The 21,325-nt window shown below is 37.7% G+C and overlaps 1 protein-coding gene across 1 annotated transcript in view; it reads left to right on the top strand.

Annotated features, from left to right (window-relative positions):
• Positions 1-21,325, top strand: part of LOC134666919 (cytoplasmic dynein 2 heavy chain 1) — a 106,945-nt gene that overhangs the window by 58,595 nt on the left and 27,025 nt on the right. Inside the window, exons 35-49 of the mRNA XM_063524224.1 lie at positions 32-139; positions 919-1,075; positions 2,300-2,507; positions 3,034-3,208; positions 3,655-3,804; positions 4,516-4,688; positions 5,018-5,120; positions 5,620-5,742; positions 16,870-17,015; positions 18,003-18,126; positions 18,248-18,361; positions 18,644-18,857; positions 18,936-19,024; positions 20,446-20,583; positions 21,044-21,218. Of these exons, the coding sequence (XP_063380294.1) occupies positions 32-139; positions 919-1,075; positions 2,300-2,507; positions 3,034-3,208; positions 3,655-3,804; positions 4,516-4,688; positions 5,018-5,120; positions 5,620-5,742; positions 16,870-17,015; positions 18,003-18,126; positions 18,248-18,361; positions 18,644-18,857; positions 18,936-19,024; positions 20,446-20,583; positions 21,044-21,218 (2,197 nt within the window). The remainder of the gene's footprint in view (positions 1-31; positions 140-918; positions 1,076-2,299; positions 2,508-3,033; positions 3,209-3,654; positions 3,805-4,515; positions 4,689-5,017; positions 5,121-5,619; positions 5,743-16,869; positions 17,016-18,002; positions 18,127-18,247; positions 18,362-18,643; positions 18,858-18,935; positions 19,025-20,445; positions 20,584-21,043; positions 21,219-21,325) is intronic.

Below are 21,325 nucleotides of genomic sequence, written 5' to 3'. Positions count from 1 at the left end.
AACCTTCATATGTAATGTTATATAATCTCAGGTTCAAAAATGCATCGACTTGTATGAGCAGATGCAACAACGAATGGGCGTGGTCGTAGTGGGACCCCCCGGATGTGGGAAGTCAACCATCAGAAAACTTCTAAAGACAGTAAGTTATCCCGTAACTTATTAGACGTTAATTTGGTATTATGTAAATAGGGATCATCCATTAATTACGTCCTCCCCCCCCCCCCCTCCTTGTCACACTTGGTCACATTTTGCAAATACCTCCCCACCTGGTGTGACGTCACATTTTAGGCAATTTTGTTTTCAACGAAATCGGAAATACTAACTCGGCATTATACTTTTAAAGTTATTTTTGGTAAAAGAAATATTAGTAATTTTATAACACAAAACCAATTAGGAACGAAAATTGCCTACTTCCAAAACCTCATTATTTAAATGTACAGCGAATAAAAAAATACAAATTAATTTTCGGTTACTGATAATAGTGATGAAGTTAAAATGACGTCACAATGTTTGTGACTCCCCCCTCCCCCATGTCACAACATGTCACATTTTCTTGACCCCCTCGCAACCCCCTAAACGTGGAACCCCCATATATTTTAATGGCTTCAACAAATTGAATAACCTAACATAGTCCCATGAGGCTTGTGATGCTATAGAATGATGTAAGTCAAGCATATGTAAAGATAGATAAATACAAAAACTTAGGTATACAAAAAAACATTATATTTAATTAAATTACAAATTTGATAATTTATGAATAAAGGAATATGAATATACATAGAAGCTATCCACACCTCAAGAAATCAAATAAATAAATGCTCATCCCATAATTACCACCCTCCACAAGGGAGTCTGGGGTCACTACTAATTAGGCTGAAGTGGCCGTTAAGTTAAGCTTGTCATGCTATCAAATTCCAGGCCCTTGTGCACCAAGGCAGAAACATAGTGGAGTACACGATCAGCCCGAAGGCGATGAGCCGCAGCTGGCTGCTGGGCCACATCGACCCCGACACGCGGCAGTGGAGCGACGGCGTCATCTCCGCCACCGCGCTGCAGGTCTCCAACCAACCTGCAGGTGTGTTGTACTACAAGGCTACATGGTGGAGTACACCATCAGCCCGAAGGCGATGAGCCGCAGCTGGCTGCTGGGCCACATCGACCCCGACACGCGGCAGTGGAGCGACGGCGTCATCTCCGCCACCGCGCTGCAGGTCTCCAACCAACCTGCAGGTGTGTTGTACTACAAGGTTACATGGTGGAGTACACGATCAGCCCGAAGGCGATGAGCCGCAGCTGGCTGCTGGGCCACATCGACCCCGACACGCGGCAGTGGAGCGACGGCGTCATCTCCGCCACCGCGCTGCAGGTCTCCAACCAACCTGCAGGTGTGTTGTACTACAAGGCTACATGGTGGAGTACACCATCAGCCCAAAGGCGGTGAGCCGCAGCTGGCTGCTGGGCCACATCGACCCCAACACGCGGCAGTGGAGCGACGGCGTCATCTCCGCCACCGCGCTGCAGGTCTCCAACCAACCTGCAGGTGTGTTGTACTACAAGGCTACATGGTGGAGTACACCATCAGCCCGAAGGCGGTGAGCCGCAGCTGGCTGCTGGGCCACATCGACCCCGACACGCGGCAGTGGAGCGACGGCGTCATCTCCGCCACCGCGCTGCAGGTCTCCAACCAACCTGCAGGTGTGTTGTACTACAAGGCTACATGGTGGAGTACACCATCAGCCCGAAGGCGGTGAGCCGCAGCTGGCTGCTGGGCCACATCGACCCCGACACGCGGCAGTGGAGTGACGGCGTCATCTCCGCCACCGCGCTGCAGGTCTCCAACCAACCTGCAGGTGTGTTGTACTACAAGGCTACATGGTGGAGTACACCATCAGCCCGAAGGCGGTGAGCCGCAGCTGGCTGCTGGGCCACATCGACCGTGGCGTGGCTACTTTTGCAGTCGTCGTGAACCAGGATTGTTGAGCTACTCGCTATGCGGGCGACGCGGCGGGGCGACAGGGTGGCGGGGAAGGTGCGGGCGCCGGCACGTCGTCCCGCCCCGTCGCCCCTGTACCGCGCAGGCGAGGATTCAGTTAAGCGGTCGGTCCGCCATTTATACTGATATCTGATTCCAATCCAAACCCTACATGGGTTTGTCTTTACTTTTTCAAAGAAGCACAATGAAATTAATGGTTTAATCCCCTTACTTGCATACTCAGCTTTGTCTTCCTTAACTAAGGGTGGTATTCCACCTATCCAATTTCTTTATATGAACATTGTATGTAAATACTGTGTATCCCAGACGTGTGGTGTTGGGTGGTAATGGACGGCGACGTGGACCCGTCGTGGGTGGAGGCGCTGAACTCGGTGCTGGACGACAACCGGCTGCTGACGCTGCCGTCCGGCTGGCGCATACAGTTCGGCGCCAACGTCAACTTCCTCTTCGAGACGCACAGCCTCGACCACGCCTCGCCCGCCACGCTGTCCCGGATGGGGGTCATTCTGATGAGGTTAGCATAAACCTAGTTTTTATCAAGCAAAAACTTTGCCTTGTTTTTTTTTTGGTTTTTTTGGTTGTCTGTGAGAAAGGGATGGAAAAATTATTTAGGCTTCCGTAGCTGAGTTGGTTAAAAGCGATAAACCGAAATAAATGTCATAAGTATACGAACAGAGAAATGACCAAAACTACTAATACTTGGAAATTTCGACCCATGCCACCGTGACCGGATAGCCGAGTGGTTCAGGCACGTAAACGGGGGACGCTGGTTCGATTCCAGCTCTAGACACTGGAGGCTTTGGTCATTTTTCCCTTCGTATATGACATTTATTTCGGTTTGTAGTGTGTCTACTTGAAAAACACAAATTGAAATATTTTCATAGACAGTAATTTAATTTGTTCTGTTTAATTAAGAGCGAAAGAGCGATGTACGGATTGTAGAGGTCGCGTGTTCAAGTCCTATTTCTAGTTCTGCTGGCACATTTTTCCTAGACTTTACTCCTCGTCTAAAATCAATATCACTTTTCTTTCAATTACAGTGAAGAAAGCAACTGTGTGGAAGAGGTTATGGAAAACTGGATGCGAAAAGCGGAATTTGATAATGAACTGGCAAAGATGGCACTGTCGTTATTACAACAAGCCGTTAAGAAATGCATCCATTGGTTTAACACACATAAGTCCGATGTTGTTATAAAGATATATAATTTATCGGTTGTAAGTACATATATATTATTAAAAATAATAGTAGTTTTTAAACTCATTAACTAAGGCGCTTGTTTTCGTAAGTAGCGGTGTCTGAAACCGCTCAATCTGCCTGAGTGTCTCATGATGGTAAGCGGTCACTGTAACTTATGAACCTTTGCTATAATGCCTGGAATTAATGACTCACGTAAGGGATACCTAATCAAAAAGAATAATTAAAGGCTTGGGTCCCAGCCATAGACAATGTCAAAAACCCTATCATGCATTTTTTATGAAATCGCTGGTGCGATATCGTCAGTTTTCTGCAGACGGGATATCGCGTCCGCGCGTCGAGAGGTTGAGCTTGTATTTTTTTTTGCAGCCCTGAAAAAAGCCTTGTCAGATAGCATTCACATTACCAAACCATAATCAATTCAATAAATAATTAAATATTTCCCTAACTATGACCATTTTTACAGGTAAATCATATACTAACTCAGTTTGAATACATTGCTCAGAACGAACTGACCGGCGTCAATAAAACGCCTGAAGAATTGATCTACTTGGCCATAGAAAGAAGCGTTGCAAGCATCATCAAACCAAATGCCATTGACAAGTTCCATGAGGAGGTAATATCTAACTTTACCAATTATTCAATAGTGTAGATATCGATTACAGATGTTGTTATTAATTGGTGTGTGTCTACAAAAATTCATTGATTCTGTTTGATGTGTATAGTCTAATAGCGTTATTTATGAACGCGCTACAAGCCTCAATTATAGTTCGTTTTTTTAAGCATTAGAAAGAACTTGGAAGAAGGTAAGCGATTTTGGCACGTCTTTTAATTGAAAAACGCTTATTAAAAATCAGTAACTATCATTTATGAAAGCAGAAGAATATAAATGATTGTATTAGATTCATAATTGTTACATATTGGCCGTAACTTATTTTTAAAATGAGTTTTTCAATTAAAAGACACATCAAAATTGTTTACCTAATTTCTAATGCTAAAAAAAACGAGGTATAGGTAGTGATCGTTTGTCTTAATCTGTCATTTTGACTTATGTAATTGTAAGAAAGGGATAAAACTAAAATTAGGCTTGTAAAGGTTTATAAGTGAGGGTTTGACTTTGGATACTGCGACGTGACGTCAGGCTTGAGTGGAAGCCGTCTTGAAGTAAGGAAAACAAGAAAATTACTATTTTGACGTTAAAACCTAAACCATGTAGGTATACATATCTATTAAACATAAGGAACCGAATGGTTTTTTTTTTCATTCTATAACATAAACAAAAAAAAACTTGTGCAATCATTCCTGTTCCTTCATCCCGTTATTCCAGATGTCGGATGTCCTAGGCCCGCCGCTGTCGTGGCCCGCACTCTCGGGAGGCTGGGTGACGGAGGGACTCTTCCTATCTCCGCGACTGGCCGCTGTCGAACCGACACTCAGGGCCTGCTTCGCATCTGACGATTCGCACCTACTCATCATCGGACCTGACGCTTGTGCCAAGAAGTAGGTTTCCTTAAAAACTAAACCAATATCGTGTCTTAGGAAGCTTGATGAAGATTATCTCAAGTAACGTTTCTTTATGATCGATTGTGTATATGATGGTACCGAATTTAACGTATGTAGGGTAATTCGCCAGTAACTGGCCGGCCTAAACTAAAAATGAATTCTATTCACCTATAAACAGAATTCATTTTAGTATAAGGTTTCAATAACTGGCCACCTTATACTATTCTATTTATTAGGTAAACAGAATTCATTTTTGGTTTCGGGTGGCCTGTTACTGGCGAATAACCCTAAATGAATAATTATTTTATACTTTATTGCGATTTCAGTTTGTTAGCTGAGTACGTTGCCAAAGAAAGCAATGGGACGGTGATAACCATAGATTGCACTCCAATATTAGAACCTACCGATATCATTGCGGAACTGAAAAGAGTAAGTCCTAAAGCAAACGGTCTGACCCATAGTACTAATTACTTCAATTAAATTTAAATCACTTTGAAAATGGAACAGGGTGCATGTTTTGTTTTGTACTATCTCAAAACATATTGTGACGTAATACGCAAATATTTCATAAAACTCAAAAGCTGACTGTCAATTTTGATTTTCGTCGTCAGCGAACGATACTAGCTTAGAATAAATTTAAAAGTGGAGAAATTACTGTCTTTGTTGAGACTTGAGTCCACCCAAAGCCGCCGCAGAGGCCGTGAGTTCAAGTCTCGCACAAGACAGTAATTTTTCCGCTTTTAAATATATTCTAAGCTGACTGTCATTTTGACAGTTATAAAAAGCAGCTGATTTACACCCGTCCTACGTTACCCGACTATGGTATCTTGAGCTAATCAGGTGAGATTTTCGGTTTGGGCTCGTGGGGTGAAAAAAGTTTATCTGATATGAGGTTGTCTATACATTGAGTTGATTTTATATGGTACAGAATAATGTGGTGGGGTCCGGCGGGCGCGGCGGGGGGTCTCGCTTCACGCTGCTGGTCCGCGCGCTGCACCGCGCCTCCGTCGACGAGTGGGGCAGCAGCGCCGTGTGCTCCTTCCTGCTGCAGGTGTGTCACGTGTGATGACAGCTTACTTGTACAAACAGCACTTTATTACAAAAGGCATAAGGTCCATTGATGTACAGTTAACAGTGTGGGCGATAGTACACTCTGTGTCCATCGTGGTGTAAATGTACCCATATAAAATAAATAAATACATAAATAAAATAAATAAATATTATAGGACATTCTTACACAGATTGACTAAGTCCCACAGTAAGCTCAAGAAGGCTTGTGTTGTGGGTACTCAGACAACGATATATATAATATACAAATATATACTTAAATACATAGAAAACACCCATGACTCAGGAACAAATATCTGTATCATCATACAAATAAATGCCCTTACTGGGATTCGAACCCAGATATATATATGATGACGGATTTAATCGTTTCGACAGCTCAAGATGTTACAAACAACTTAACACATGATCCGCGAGAGTTAACCATCGATAAAGTGGTGTCCAATTCATTCAAAATTGTATCGACTTCGGTCAACAGCCTCAGGGTGCGCATCAAATCCAAACGCCTTAAGGTGGATGTCTAGGGATGGGATGCCGATTATCAGCCAAAAGATGGCGTCACTGTGCACGAATTGTGGATTTTCACTATTTCTCCCAAAATACAAAGTTTCATAAGATGTGTTGATATGTGCGAAAACTATAAAAAATACTACATCCAAATCGAGACATGTTCAACTCAACATTGTCTCATTTCGTTATTACCGGAATCCAACTGCAAAATATTGCAATTTCTTGCATTCACGCACACTTACATACCTAAAGTCAGTGTCAAATGTCAGTAGATTTGGAATGTTACAATAAAGTATCCTAGAGGGCGCAGTGCAGCGCATGAAATTTTATTTTTTGTAAAAACAATTTAGAATTTAAATTCTTATTTGTGACATTGACAAGTAACTTGGAACCAACTGGAATTTTGAAACGTAAATTGTCATGTGCTTGTGGCACCCACAACATCTGTTTTGAATAAATTTAAGCTAGTTACAATGATTCTGGGTTCAAATCACGACGGTGCTTATTTTTTATGTTTTTTATTTTTATTTTATGAAAAGTTTTATAATTTATATATTGTTATTCTTATTATCAATTGAAAATGACGCAAATTATATTAGGTACCTAAAATTAAAAAAACGCTTTTAACGTTACCTTAGTAGTAACGTAACACTACTAAGCTGGCGTGTGAGTCACATTGTTGGGGAAGAAATGAGAAACAGAAAAAATCAAAATATATCGTTCTTTAAACACAATAAAATATTGTGATTATGATGGGATGTGAACTCGTTCATTTAGGTATACCTTATATATTGTTGTACATAATTATAATTATGTTTCCTTACGTTTATACAGCAGTCAGCCTTACTTTCTGTACCTATCGTAAATATCGTAGTCATTGTTGGTCAGTCCTAAAAACTATACCTAACTATAGTTCGTTTTTTTAAGCATTAGAAAGAACTACAAAGAAGGTAAGCGATCTTGACATGTCTTTTAATAGAAAAACGTTTTTAAAAAATCGGTAACTATTACTTATGAAAGCAGAAGATTATAAATGATCGTATTAGATTCATAATTGTTACATATTTGCCGTAACTTATTTTTAAAATGTGTTTTTCAATTAAAAGACGCATCAAGATTGTTTACCTTATTTCTAAAGCTAAAAAAAACGAACTATAAAGTAAGTAAGTATACCTTTACCTACATTTTATTGAAATTATACATAGTTACCATTTTACATAAACACCTAATGTTCTATCTAGATAGGTTTTTAGAAAATGTAATGCTAAAGGATATTGAGAGCATTTCCACGCTGGATGACTATATGGTCAGCCTTTCCACCTTTTCTAATATATATATACCTATTAAAACTAATTTAGAGTTAAAATAAATACTATACATTATATTATTATTTAGAAAAACAGTACTTAACCGTTTTAGTTAAGTTTTTAAAATGTACCTCCAACTTTTCCGTCCCCGTTGTCTAAGAGAACTAAGAGCCCGACCCGACAACCACGGAGACTACGCCATCGGAACGTTGGAACTCGGAGGTAAATTTTAAAAACTTAATTATACGCGATTAGGTAAGTCCCGTTTGATAATGATTAAAAATCGTAAAATAATCATGTGATAAAAAATAAGGTCATAAAAAGCCAAAAAAATGAAATAAAATAAATACAAAAAGAAATGAGTCTTTGTTCGTGGTTTGAACCCTGTCATGCTGTTCAACTTATTAGACTTATACTCATTAGCTAAAAGCCACTAGACCATTTGACCATAGTAGACCCGGGCGAAATATGCCTTCTTATTTAAGTAAGTAACCCATTACTGTCAAAAATATCAAGTTTGAATTGATTTGAAATAGTCATATGCCTTATGGGAATATAGTTCAGAGCCGGAAACCGCTACCAACTTTTAGTATGTTGTTGGGCATAGCATTGGGTCTCCAAAACTGCCGGGAGACGGCGGCGCCGACCATCTACTTCAGCGGAATGACGTCATCAAAATGACTCCCGCTTCGTTGCGAATATTGCATACTGCACCCAAATTATGCATAGCACATACACGTGTGGGATATTAAATGAAAGCCAATTAAATAAACTATATTTTATTCATACAAAGTGTATCAAAATGTGCAACAGTTTAAGAAAAATTTACTCGATTAATTTATTCGATTATTTGGGTTTTGCAACCAAACCAAAAGTCGGACGATAAAGCAATGTACTACAACATTAAAGATGACGTCTCAAGCCATACACTGATATCAATAAAATCAAAATTGAACCAAATATGTGGAAATTATGCATCAAAATGTAGATATTAGCCCATACAAATGCATAAAAGTTAAAAAAAGCAAAATTGGTCATTTTCAGGATAATCCGCATAAGCTTCTAGTATGTTATTAGCAATATGACCTGGATTCTAAAACTGCCGGGAGACCATCTCTGTAGTTCCTCAGTTACAAATAATGACGTCATATAAATAATCACTGCCGAATTTCGTAAAATGTAAATTATAGCTATACCACGAGTCTCACATACACGTGAGTGACATGTAATGAAAGGTTATTAAATGTATTATGATTCACTTAAACATTATTGGTAAAAAAAATGTACGGTTTCAGAGCTAGAAACAACGAAATACCACTTTTTATGGAAAAACTAGATATGTATCAATTTTATAGCTAAACTAAAACCGTCAAAAATTTTTTGCATATAATATTTGAAAAACTAGTTATTCAACTATATATCACAATTTAAATTTTACATTTCCGACAAAAACTGTGGAAGGTGTGGAAATAAAACTAAAGCGCCCCAACAATTCTACCTTAATGCGCTCATATTATGCAAGGAATAGTTCTATTTATCGAGTATTAAATGAATGAACATTACATAAAATACATGAAAACGACATTTTCGAATGGAACCATAATTAAAAAAATAATAATTTACTTGATAAGTAAGCAATATACTGTTTCTTTAAGTACCTAATCTCCTCCTTTCAAAGTCGGTTAAAATGTAGCTTTTGTGACCTGGGCTACAAAGACAAATAAATTGACACCTAATTTATCAAAATCAGTTCAGTAGTTTAATGCAAACAGTACCTACACATGCACGCATAGATAGCAAATTCTGCCGAAGTCGGACAAAAAATTAAAATTCAATAATTAGACTTTTACTATTATGGCCTGGCGTGGCTTGGCATCTAACGTTGAAACCCTAAGGCCGTACAGTCCGTTTTTTTTAGCATTAGAAAGAACTTCGCAGAAGTAAGCTTGTGGTTCCAAATCCGGCACTATTAGCGGTAATAATTTGAAGTAAATTATATGTATTGACCATGCTTCATTAAATAATTCAATAATTATTAACAATTAAAGAGCCTGATAAAAACTGCACGCTTGCTTCTGTGGAGTTCTTTCTAATGCTAAAAAAAACGAACTATAGATGTTAGCAGGCCTAGCGGGCGTCGCCTCGATGAGTTAGCAAGATGCCTTATGGAGGCTTCGAATGATCAGAGGGGTGACCTGTATTTCGGAGGATCAGAGGGAAAATTCTGCCAGCCTTCTCAGCTCAGCCTTGAAACCCTTGCACCAATCAAGATTCCACTTTTATAAGAATACCCAACTTACTCAGAATAGGTCAGAGTGACGCTCTTTTGTGCCAGAGGCCAAGACCCTCTTTGCTTTGGGTCACTGAGCCAGTGATGTATGTATGTACGAGGCTAATCGAGGCTTAAATATATAATTATGTATCGCATTAAGTGAACTGATATGGCATTTACCTCCATAAGGCATTTTGTATTAGGCATGTACCTACTTCCTGACATGTAACTTTACATTTCTCTAATAATGTAGCGTTAGGCCATGACAATAAGAGTCTATTTCATATTAATATTTACCGCGACTACAGCAGGAGCTGCTATCTACGTATGTAATTATGTATTTTTTACATGAAACAACTGAACTGATTTTGATAAATGAGGTGTCAATTTATTTGTTTTTGTAGCCCAGGTCACAAAAGCTACATTTTAACCGACTTTGAAAGGAGGAGATTAGGTACTTAAAGAAACAGTATATTGCTTACTTATCAAGTAAATTATTATTTTTTTAATTATGGTTCCATTCGAAAATGTCGTTTTCATGTATTTTATGTAATGTTCATTCATTTAATACTCGATAAATAGAACTATTCCTTGGATAATATGAGCGCATTAAGGTAGAATTGTTGGGGCGCTTTAGTGTTTTTTCCAGAACTTCCACAGTTTTTGTCAGAAATGTAAAATTTAAATTGTGATATATAGTTGAATAACTGGTTTTTCAAATATTATACGCAAAAATTTTTTGACGGTTTTAGTTTAGCTATAAAATTGATACATATCTAGTTTTTCCATAAAAAGTGGTATTTCGTTGTTTCTAGCTCTGAAACCGTACATTTTTTTACAAACAATGTTTAAGTGAATCATAATACATTTAATAAACTTTCATTATATGTCACTCACGTGTATGTGAGACTCGTGGTATAGCTATAATTTACATTTTACGAAATTCGGCAGTGATTATTTATATGACGTCATTATTTGTAACTGAGGAACAACAGAGATGGTCTCCCGGCAGTTTTAGAATCCAGGTCATATTGCTAATATCATACTAGAAGCTTATGCGGATTATCCTGAAAATGACCAATTTTGATTTTTTTAACTTTTATGCATTTGTATGGGCAAATATCTACATTTTGATGCATAATTTCCACATATTTGGTTCAATTTTGATTTTATTGATATCAGTGTATGGCTTGAGACGTCATCTTTAATGTTGTAGTACATTGCTTTATCGTCCGACTTTTGGTTTGGTTGCAAAACCCAAATAATCGAATATTTTTTTACGTAATTTTTATTATTTTGTAAATTTTTCTTAAACTGTTGCACATTTTGATACACTTTGTATGAATAAAATATAGTTTATTTAATTGGCTTTCATTTAATACCCCACACGTGTATGTGCTATGCATAATTTGGGTGCAGTATGCAATATTCGCAACGAAGCGGGAGTCATTTTGATGACGTCATTCCGCTGAAGTAGATGGCCGGCGCCGCCGTCTCCCGGCAGTTTTGGAGACCCAATGCCATGCCCAACAACATACTAAAAGTTGGTAGCGGTTTCCGGCTCTGAACTATCTCTGCGACCGTTTCCCATAAGGCATGGCACTAAAATATAATTTTTCATTGTCGAATTATTGACATCCAAACGTTGCGAGCATGTTGCCCTTTAAACCAATTGGCAACGTCGCGCGGGGAAACCTTCTATAAATGTATGTCCTTTTATATTTTGTTATTTATGAATTTATGACGATTCTTCTAATACTTATGTTGCAAATTGATTAAATTATCGAGAGAAAAATGCTAATGCAAAGAAAACAAGAAATATCCGTTTCATTTCGCATGCTATGAAAGACGGTCATTGTTGTTGTAAAAGGTGTGCAGGAAATGATAGGGTAGACCGGGGGCAATAGTACCATTTTTTGGATAATGGTTCCTAGTTCAGAATGTATAGGAGTTGAACCAAAACTGTACGTACCTACATATGAAATAGTAGGTTATTGATTTACGTATTTTTGAGGGTAATTGTTGTTAACGGTAAGAATATGGTAGAAAATCCCGTTTTTGGTCAATGATTCCTTGTGTTACAATTAGGGCTTGCAATATCGGATGGTCTCCAATTCCGGAACTGATTTTCGATATTGGATTCGAATTCCGGAATTATCGTATTTTACTTATTTTTTTTTGTAAAATCCAACAAAAAATGTGAAATTCTGATACTTTACGTTTATTAAAGTTAATATTGTGCGTGCGTTATGACAAGTCACACCGCTTGCTTGAGGTGTTTTTTTTTCCAATTCATAAATAAATGTACGTTTACGTGTCTGATGAGCGAATGCTCTTTAAGGAACCTTAAACTAACATATCTCATAGTAAGATAATCGCTACTCACAATTATGACAAGTGTAACTCAATTCCTGGCCCCTATTTCACCAAGCCGACAGTGACATATGTCGAGTGTCAATTGCCAAGTGACAGGTGACAAGTGACAATTTAGTAGACTGTTTTTGTATAGAAATGCTTATAAACTTGACACGCCTTTAGTTACAATTGTCAATCTTTCATTTAATGACAATGATTTGATGAATCAAGAGTAGTTTTTATAAGTCGACATGTTTGTCAATTTGTCGGTAATTCTTGACATGAAATCGGAGCTGTGTCAGGCTTAGGTGACAATTGTAGTGTTTTCGTTGTTAGCAAACCCCGTTATTGGCAAACGTTGGCAAAACAAACTTTGTACCCTAAATTCGCCTTTAGGGTACAAATAAAAATCGCTTTTAAATTCTTCTTAACAAGCATGAAATCATAATAACACTATAAATAGTAATTGTTGCCTACGAAGGCGTTTAGTACTTCAACATTTAGGATTTGGAATAAGTTTCAGTATAGTTTTGATTGAGTTGGGGACAGGTAGCGAAATTAGGTATGTTTAGGTAAATAGGTAGGTATTGTTTTTTTTATAATTTACTTGGGCGAAGTTGGGCACTAACGGTAAAGTTAGGGTTTTGGTTAGAAAATGAATCTACGCGAAAGTAACAGAGGTGACATTCTTATACAAGGGAATACATAAAGTAGGTAAGAATAGATTTCTACTTTGACGTCACTGCACTTGCATTTGCAGAAAAAATAACTTAAAAGTAACAAAAAAATAATGCTTTCACGCCTTGTCAACAAATAATATAGGTACGCTGCATTAGGTGGGATTGGGATCTCAATCAATATCATGTTAGTGATGACAACACGGTACACAGAAAGCAATTAACGATATCTTGTCAAGAATTGACAAATATATCGACTAGTAAAAATTACCCTTGTTTCACAAAATAATTGTCATTAAATTTAAGATGGACAATTGTACCAAAATACCTGTCATGTTTATATGAAATTCTATACAAAACAATCTACAAAATTGTCACCTGTCACTTGTCAATTGTCACTCGACATATGTCACTGACAAATGTCGGTGTGGTAAAACAGAGGTCTGTCATTTTTTGACAATTGCCATACCTGTCGTAGTTGGTGAAATAGGGCCCTGGTCAGTACACTCTTCATGAGCCCACAATTGACAATTATCACATTGCACCCATGTTTCATTGGATCTGCTTATACTATAAGGCTCACCACAGACTAGGCAATAGTATTCTTCTACAGAATCCTCCTTGTCGTTGAATATTTTTTCCTTTTCCGGTCCCTTTCCCCTTGTCTATTACCTTGCCTTTTCCCTTCCCTTTTGCTTTTTCCGTCTCATATTTTTCCTTTATTTTTGGTTTCTCCTAATGCTTTTTTAATATTTTTGGTAACGTTGTTAAGGAGTCGTTTGTACCGCGGTGTCAATTGTAACGGTACAATTGTCCCCGGCTCACATAGTTACTAATGCCCCCGAGTACCCAAAATTACATAAAGTACTTATATTTCAATTCCTTTACCTAACTCATCCCCATACTGTCCCACAAAAGAAACTTTGATAACTAACTAATCATAATCTAATACCAATCTAACTCTAGGATTATTTGGTTTTGAATAATATGACAAAATATTTCTCGTAAATACTTACTTTGATCACTCGAAAACAAAAATGGTCTCCGCGCACCTCCGTTCCGCGTCGCAGCGAGCGGCCGACTAGTGTAGTGTAGTAAACGAAGCAAGTTGTTGTATGGAGACCCATGCATTCATTTCTCAGTCGATGAAATTTTGCTTGGTTATTGTATAGTATGAGCCGAAACTAACATATAAATATCCAAAAAAAAACCACTCCTAAGTTAGGTATTTATACGTAAAAATACAAATCTGTTTATATATTGAACCGAGTAATTCCTCCGTCCAAAATTATTTTACCAAATAAGTTATTTGTATCAGTATCTGATACTAGAAAAAAATCTACAACTTTTGTCAAACATGAGAATATTTTTTTTACGATAATTCCTTTTTTGGCGCTCATTTTCATCGGAAAATTGCTCTGCCATTTTTTCCTTCTTATATGATCTTAGAATATAATTTGGCGTAGTGGGTAAGAAAATCCAAAAAAAATGCATACCCAAGTTTATGTATTTTAGAACTATAAAAAACTGAGAGTGGAAAATTTCTCAGCCTGATTTCTTTTTTAATATATACTAAGTAGTCACGTATATACTTAAATCCAAAATATCCAAAAGAACTGTCATCCCTTGTACACCCCGCTCCTATACACTGCTCCCGATATGTTTAGTTTTGAATACGCTCGTTATTTTTTTGGATGTTTTTATAGTTGAATGGAAAGAAAACTGTGAACTTAATTCAATAAATAAAATGGATAGAGAAATTTTCCACAGCGAGTAAAAAGGCAATTTCTGAAAAAAAGTATAGTTACATGGTAAATTTTTTAGATTTTCAATTTGTATGTATAAATCGGCAATAAAATGGCATTCCAGTGAAAAAATTAGACTGAGCAATTTTCCGGTCCAAGCCACGCCAAAAAAATATATTTTGTTAATATTGGTATTTCTGCGGGGATTTTTTTTTGATATTTCATATATTGTTGCAATACGTTACATGAACATGTCCGGAGAAGAAAGTTTAAACGGAGCAATTTTCCTTAAAAAGATATTAACGATTTAAGACTTTAGGTATTTACTTAAATACTATTATTATTGTTCTTTGGAAATTTATACAATACTTTTTATTTATTGATACTTTATCATACTGTAAAGCTTTTTCTGGCTGAGGAATTACTGCGGGGTCCACTACCTTTATTTACTACACTAAGTGAGCGGGTCCAGACAAGTATTGGGCTTTATCGTATATACCCACATATTCATATTTCGTTGTAATTGTGAAGATAATAACGATGGTACTATTGCCCCGTGGTACTATTGCACCCGGTTTACCCTACGTTTCTGCACTAGAGCAGTTTAGGTTCCAATTCCAAGTACGATTTTATTATTCTTTTTACAATAAGGAATTGAAATTTGGGTATAAATGGATGTATAACAATTTCCATTCTGATATTTGACTCCCCATTCCATAAATAACGATATTACTTTTGGCCAAATTGTTAATTGAAAGTACCTACTCTCAAAAATACCTAGTATAAAAATGTATTTAAAAAACACATGCATTTTACTTTCCTTATATGCGAAATGAAAAGTAGAGTGTTTTAACTCGGGTGAAAGGCAACATTTTTGAAAAAAATTTCAACAAGAAATGATCACTTGGTTAATAATCTACTAATGTTATTGTTATGCACAAGTAGAACATATAGAATCTTGTTTATTTACAAGAAGATGACATTTTTTTCCACATACCTATATATTTTTGAGAAAAATATAGCTAGGTATTTTAGTTTAAAAATCATTGTTACAATAAATATAGGCTTTTCCAGCGAACATTTATATTTCTGCCGAACCGAAAGCAGAATTCACAAGGCTTTTCGGTGGACGACCGTTACGCGAATGATTGTTTGGACTGACCTTTCTATTAAATGTATAGTTATATAAATGTATTTTATTGTGTAATAATCATAATAATTATTAAGTTATATTAAATCTGGGAATGAAATTATATCAGAAAGGAGACTCTTAAATGAGTATACTCGTAACATGCTTTGTGCATTAAATATATCTCCCTCTATTGAGTGAAAATAAAACAAAATACACAGGTAATCTGTGTTGCGGTTTTAAAGTGCCATCTGTTACACCTTTGATAAATTAAAAATGATTGCTTGTCAAATGAAGTCGCCATGTTAGAATTACACCTACACTATAAGCATCACTCACACAAACAAGCAATGGGGCAAATTTTTACCAATATTCAAAGGCTTTTTTCTTAATAATTTTAATCAAAATCTAGTATTTTTTTACGTTCTGCGAAGACAGAAATATATATACTACCCAAACATTACATATACAAGTGAAGAAACCCTATATAATAGGAGCTAGGGTGCCAAGAAAGTTGTATGAAAATCGAGCAAGGAGAACCACCTTAAAACGATGATATCCTTAACGAGCTTAACCCTTGGGTCGGCAAAGAGAGCACAGACGCGAATGGCTACAGTTCAATATCATCCCTCGTGCATTCCAACAAGGTTCACGACGTTCAAAGGGTTATAAAAATTATAATAAATTAAACCCTATTATACTACATTCACTTACAAATTACTAAAACATATACCCCCGTATATGTTTTAGTAATTTGTAAGTGAATGTAGTATAATAGGGTTTAATTTATTATAATTTTTGTAATTATATTTATTATGTAATGGACGGTGATTAATACCAAATAAAGATCTATCTATCTATTATACTGAATTTAAAATATGTAAACTATTTTTCACCGTGCACGAAATAAAGCACCAGATAATTATTAGAAAAACACAGATAGGAGTTATTTTTAAACACAAGTTCTATTTAATAAATCGGATAGAAATATAAAAAGTAGGCGAGTTGACCGTGACGTCACTATGTAATGTTTCATATAAATACCATATTAGCAAATCGTTTGGACAGTTCTAAAAAGTAACCGGTTTGATTAGTAGGAAAATATCGTATTGCAGCTGATAACGTGGTCGGGGTTCTGGGTGCGGGGGTCGGAGGAGGAGGGCGCGCAGTGGGCGGGCGCGGCGCGCGCGCGCGTGCTGGCCACGGCCGCCGCGCCGCCGCCGCCGCGCCTGCACCGCCGCCTCGCCACCGTGCTGCTGCCGTGAGTACTTCACTACCATCTCCCGACCGTTTAACTCGACGTAAGCCTCCAATTCTTCTTCTTCTTCTTTATTAGGGGCTATATAAGGCTCCAAAGCCTATGTATCACTGCGACCGTTCCTGATCTATTGTGACCGCCACCTGCTACAACTCTCGATCCAACCCTGTAACTTCAAACAGCTGCAGGATCCTTTTGGTCTCGAGAGACTTTACCTCCTCCGGGCGCAATATGTGTCCGCCCAAAATTAGGTCACAAGTACGCATTAGGCAGGGGCACTCTGTGAGGATGTGCAAGGGCGTCTCCTCTGCCTCCATGCAGAGTCTGCGCCGCCCTGTGTCACGTTTCCCCATGGTGTGCATGTGCTTATTTAAACCGCAATGCCCAGTAAGCACCCTTACCAAGTTGCGCAGTTGGTTCATAGGAACCAAGCCTCAAATTAGTAATCCGGAGTAATCTGGCCTCCTTGAAATCTTACAGTACGTAATCCATTTTAAATAATAATACCTCAAAAAACTTTACATTGGTAGTAGACAACGTGAAACTTTACATTTTTGCAGCTTTTATAGGTAAAAGGAAAGATGAAATCGAGTTGTCGTGTAATTTTTTATACTGCCTGAAGTTGAATTATTGCCTTTGTGTAAGTATGTCACAAAAAAAACTAGTACCAAATTGATAAAATTGAGCGTTGTCCCAAATACTAAAACATATTATCAATAATTGGCTCTATAATGCTATCTAGAAAGTTTAATGTATCTTTCATAGCTGTTGGAAATCCTTGTATAAATAAATAAATAAAAACTAGCGCAGATAAACAACGGTACCATATTATTCAACATGAAACGCAATATATAATTATTTAGATTATGTGTAATAAATGAGTGTGTGTATGTGACCGTGACTACACGGTCAGCCCATAATTATATTCTCCACTTTTCAGAAATCATTATTCCAAGTTGGATAACAGATCCTTTTCTAACACTTTTCTAGAGAACCGGATGATGACGAAATGTTAGAACTAGCAAGAGTTTATCTGAGACAAAGTACCGACAAAAATATCAGTGACACCGATATATCCGGATTGGCTTCCAGCGTCTTATCTATGTTCAAAGAGGTGAATGATCATTTATATCGCTTGCTATGAAATTGCATGATACCCAAAATTAAATTATAAGTTGAATGGACGATACGGTGTGCTTGTTTCTATAAGTATTAAGAACAGTATATTTATCTAGGTCACTGAAACATTTCGAAGTAAGCTGCATTATTACTGGAACGCGTCACATTTCAAGCAGTGGTGTGAAAATATTCAGTGGTATTCGCCGTCCAATGTGGCAGAATTGATAACGGTAAGTAATATGAATTCCTACCAGCCAGCAATTAAAACTCGAAAGTACCTATTTTATTATTTAAAAAAAACTTACTTTACATTTTCATAATTCTGCGCAAAATGTTACGTGACATTTTGTTTTCTTTATGACAGAGCAGTACCTAACATTGAAATTCGTGTTCCAATTCTCGAGGAATTTTGGAAATTTTGATTATCCGTTGACACGAGCCCCTTGTTGTGGATCTTACGCGGTGGGCTATTAACAGTAAAGGAAAATAAGTATAATACATTATGATTGCAGGCTTTAGTCGCGGAAGCAAACAGCATCTTTAAAGATCGCCTAGTAACTGAAGAAGAAAAGGCCACCTACAATTCAATATCTAGAAGGTTCTTCAAAGGCACATACAACGAAGGAGTGCTGTTTGCGACCAAGTTGCGTAGCGACGGTGTTTACATGGAGGCAGTGGATCATCGAGAATGGTACCACACCACGCAGAAATATATCAACCAATGCTGTAAGTGAAAAAGTAAAACACAAAACTCTAGAGTTGAATTCGCATTACAATGCGCTTGACATAATATTTATGTTGCAGTGTCAGAACGCGAGGAAAGCCTTTTTGGCGAGGATGGTGCGGAGGTTTGCTTAGAACTTGCTACGTTGTGTCCAGCGTTTGCTAGAGCGGTAAGTAATAATAGTAATAAATAATCATAGGCTTTACATTTCTAATTTTTCCTCTACTATATTAACCCTCGGGGGCATAGATTTGTCATCCAAAAGCACCAGGGAATGTAGACTTCTAAATATCATTTTGATATAATTGTCCCCCCACAAGGTGGACTGATGACCTGGGGCCCAGTTTTATAAAGTTACAAGTTACAGGTTACAAGAGTACAGGCTACAGGCACCTGTAATGCACTGTGAACGGCTACAGGTGTTTTATAAATACACATAAATAATTACAGTTGTAAAGAACCACGGTCAATCTCGATTACATGTGAAATCTACAGGTGTGAAGGACATCACTATTTTAAAAAAAACGTGTGTCATAGATACTCGGTTCTCTACTAAATTATGTGTTTTTGTTTGCTGTAAAATATTAATTACTGGAAAAATGGCCAGAAATGAAGGAAAAATCGAGTGGTTGAGAGCGGCGTTCTATGCCAAGGATATACTTTTTGGGCCGTTTTCAGATTCAGATTAAGTTAGATTTAATGAAATATTTACGTAATAAGTAAATAACATGTAAATAAGTACTCTTTCACATTCTTACATTAAAATGTATCGTTTCGGTAGCGACTCAAAGATAAATACGGTGTGTATCGAAAATTATGAATAGTACACTTTACCATAATGTGAATGCACTATACTTAAATAAAGAGACGAATGCTAATAAATCAACGACAAATGTCGGCAATAATCCCTTTCCATTTCCTAGTAGATAAAATAAAACGAATCGTCAATAAAATCAATATCAAACATATTGTCACTTTATTTCCTATTTACTATATATTTCAGATACATTAACAAAAACTAATAAGGTCAGTGCATGGAAAAGTATGCATGCCCTGGCACAATCGTTGGCGTTGGTGCTTAACAATAAAGAGTAAAGTTTAAAATCTCTCAGAAAACGAGTCAACAAGTAACTGCTGTTGTGCTGTTACAGGACTCAAGACGTATGTAAGTTTTTGTTACAAGTGTACCAATCTACACTTGTAATTTACAATATTTTTATAAAACGCTTGTTCGATTATGAGTTTAAAACTATAAAACTCCCGTATTTTCGTCTATGGTTGAGCTACAGGCACTTGTACCTGTAACCTGTAAAATTGTAACACAGTACTTTTATAAAACGCAAATTGTAAAAAACGGAGCAAGTGTTGCCAGTAAACGCCTGTAAACTTGTAACTTGTAACTTTATAAAACTGGGCCCTGGTAAAGGTCGCGGGAGTCCGTTGGATGCGGGTGGCGCAAGACCGTTAATTTGGGGGAGGCCTATGTCCAGCAGTGGACGTCCTCTGGCTGATATGATGATGATAATAATTGTCCTAGTCTCCAGGAGTCAAGGACCTTGTAATGGAAACTAATATAGCATTGTGCTGTAGACCGTAGAGGGCGTAGTGGTGTGCGTGGGCAGCGCGGGCGCGGGGCGGCGCGCGGCGGCGCTCGTGGCGGCCGCGGCGCTGCCCGCCGCGCTGCTCGCCGTCTCCCACGACCAGGAGTTCAACAAGCACCTCAAGAACGTATGTACCTTAGGTTAACCTTTTCGATACCGTCTCAAAAACAAACACTGCCACTCAGACGCCACGTCAGCGCCGAAGTGTTAACACTGAAATTGAACTTTATGCGTATGCACGTAGGTCTATGTTGATCTGTGGTCTGTGACCGATTAATCCGTCTTTGGCGTTGGACCTGCGGTGCACATGTATCGGTCATTGGCGTACAAAAGGTTAAAGTTAAGTAGGTTCTGACTAAAGAAATTAATTTCATTGCGGTCGGACACATCAACTTCGTTTAACGAAAACTGCAATAAATGAGACCGATTGTTCTCATGGAACTTATGGGACTCGATCGATTCACGAATTTATTTATTTTGCGACATTATTTAGCGATAGTTCATTCTAGAGTGCAGCTGTGCGAAATAAAATAAGTCATGCATGCAATATAATTATTCATAGCTGTTGAACTTTCTATGTGTTTCAGGCGCTATCTTCATCAAGCGAGGGTTCGCGCACACTGGTATTAGTTCGGGAGAGTGCGGTGAACCACACGACATTGGCTTCTATAGAGGCTTTGCATCGTGCGCAATCGACGCATTGCATACCGGCCCACATTATGCCAACGCTTAATAATTCGCAGCAATCACAGGTTCTGCAAAGTAAGTACACTAGGGACTAATTATAATTAAGCTTTCCTTTTCTTCGTCGAACCTCTATTAATTCGCCGACGTAAACTCAAAAGACTTACAGACCAATTTTGTCTCAA

The sequence above is a fragment of the Cydia fagiglandana genome, chromosome 8 (genome assembly GCF_963556715.1).
Source record: "Cydia fagiglandana chromosome 8, ilCydFagi1.1, whole genome shotgun sequence".
Taxonomy (NCBI): Eukaryota; Metazoa; Arthropoda; class Insecta; order Lepidoptera; family Tortricidae; genus Cydia; species Cydia fagiglandana.
The sequence above is the reverse complement of the archived record's forward strand: the minus strand, read 5'-3'. Positions and strand labels throughout refer to the sequence as shown.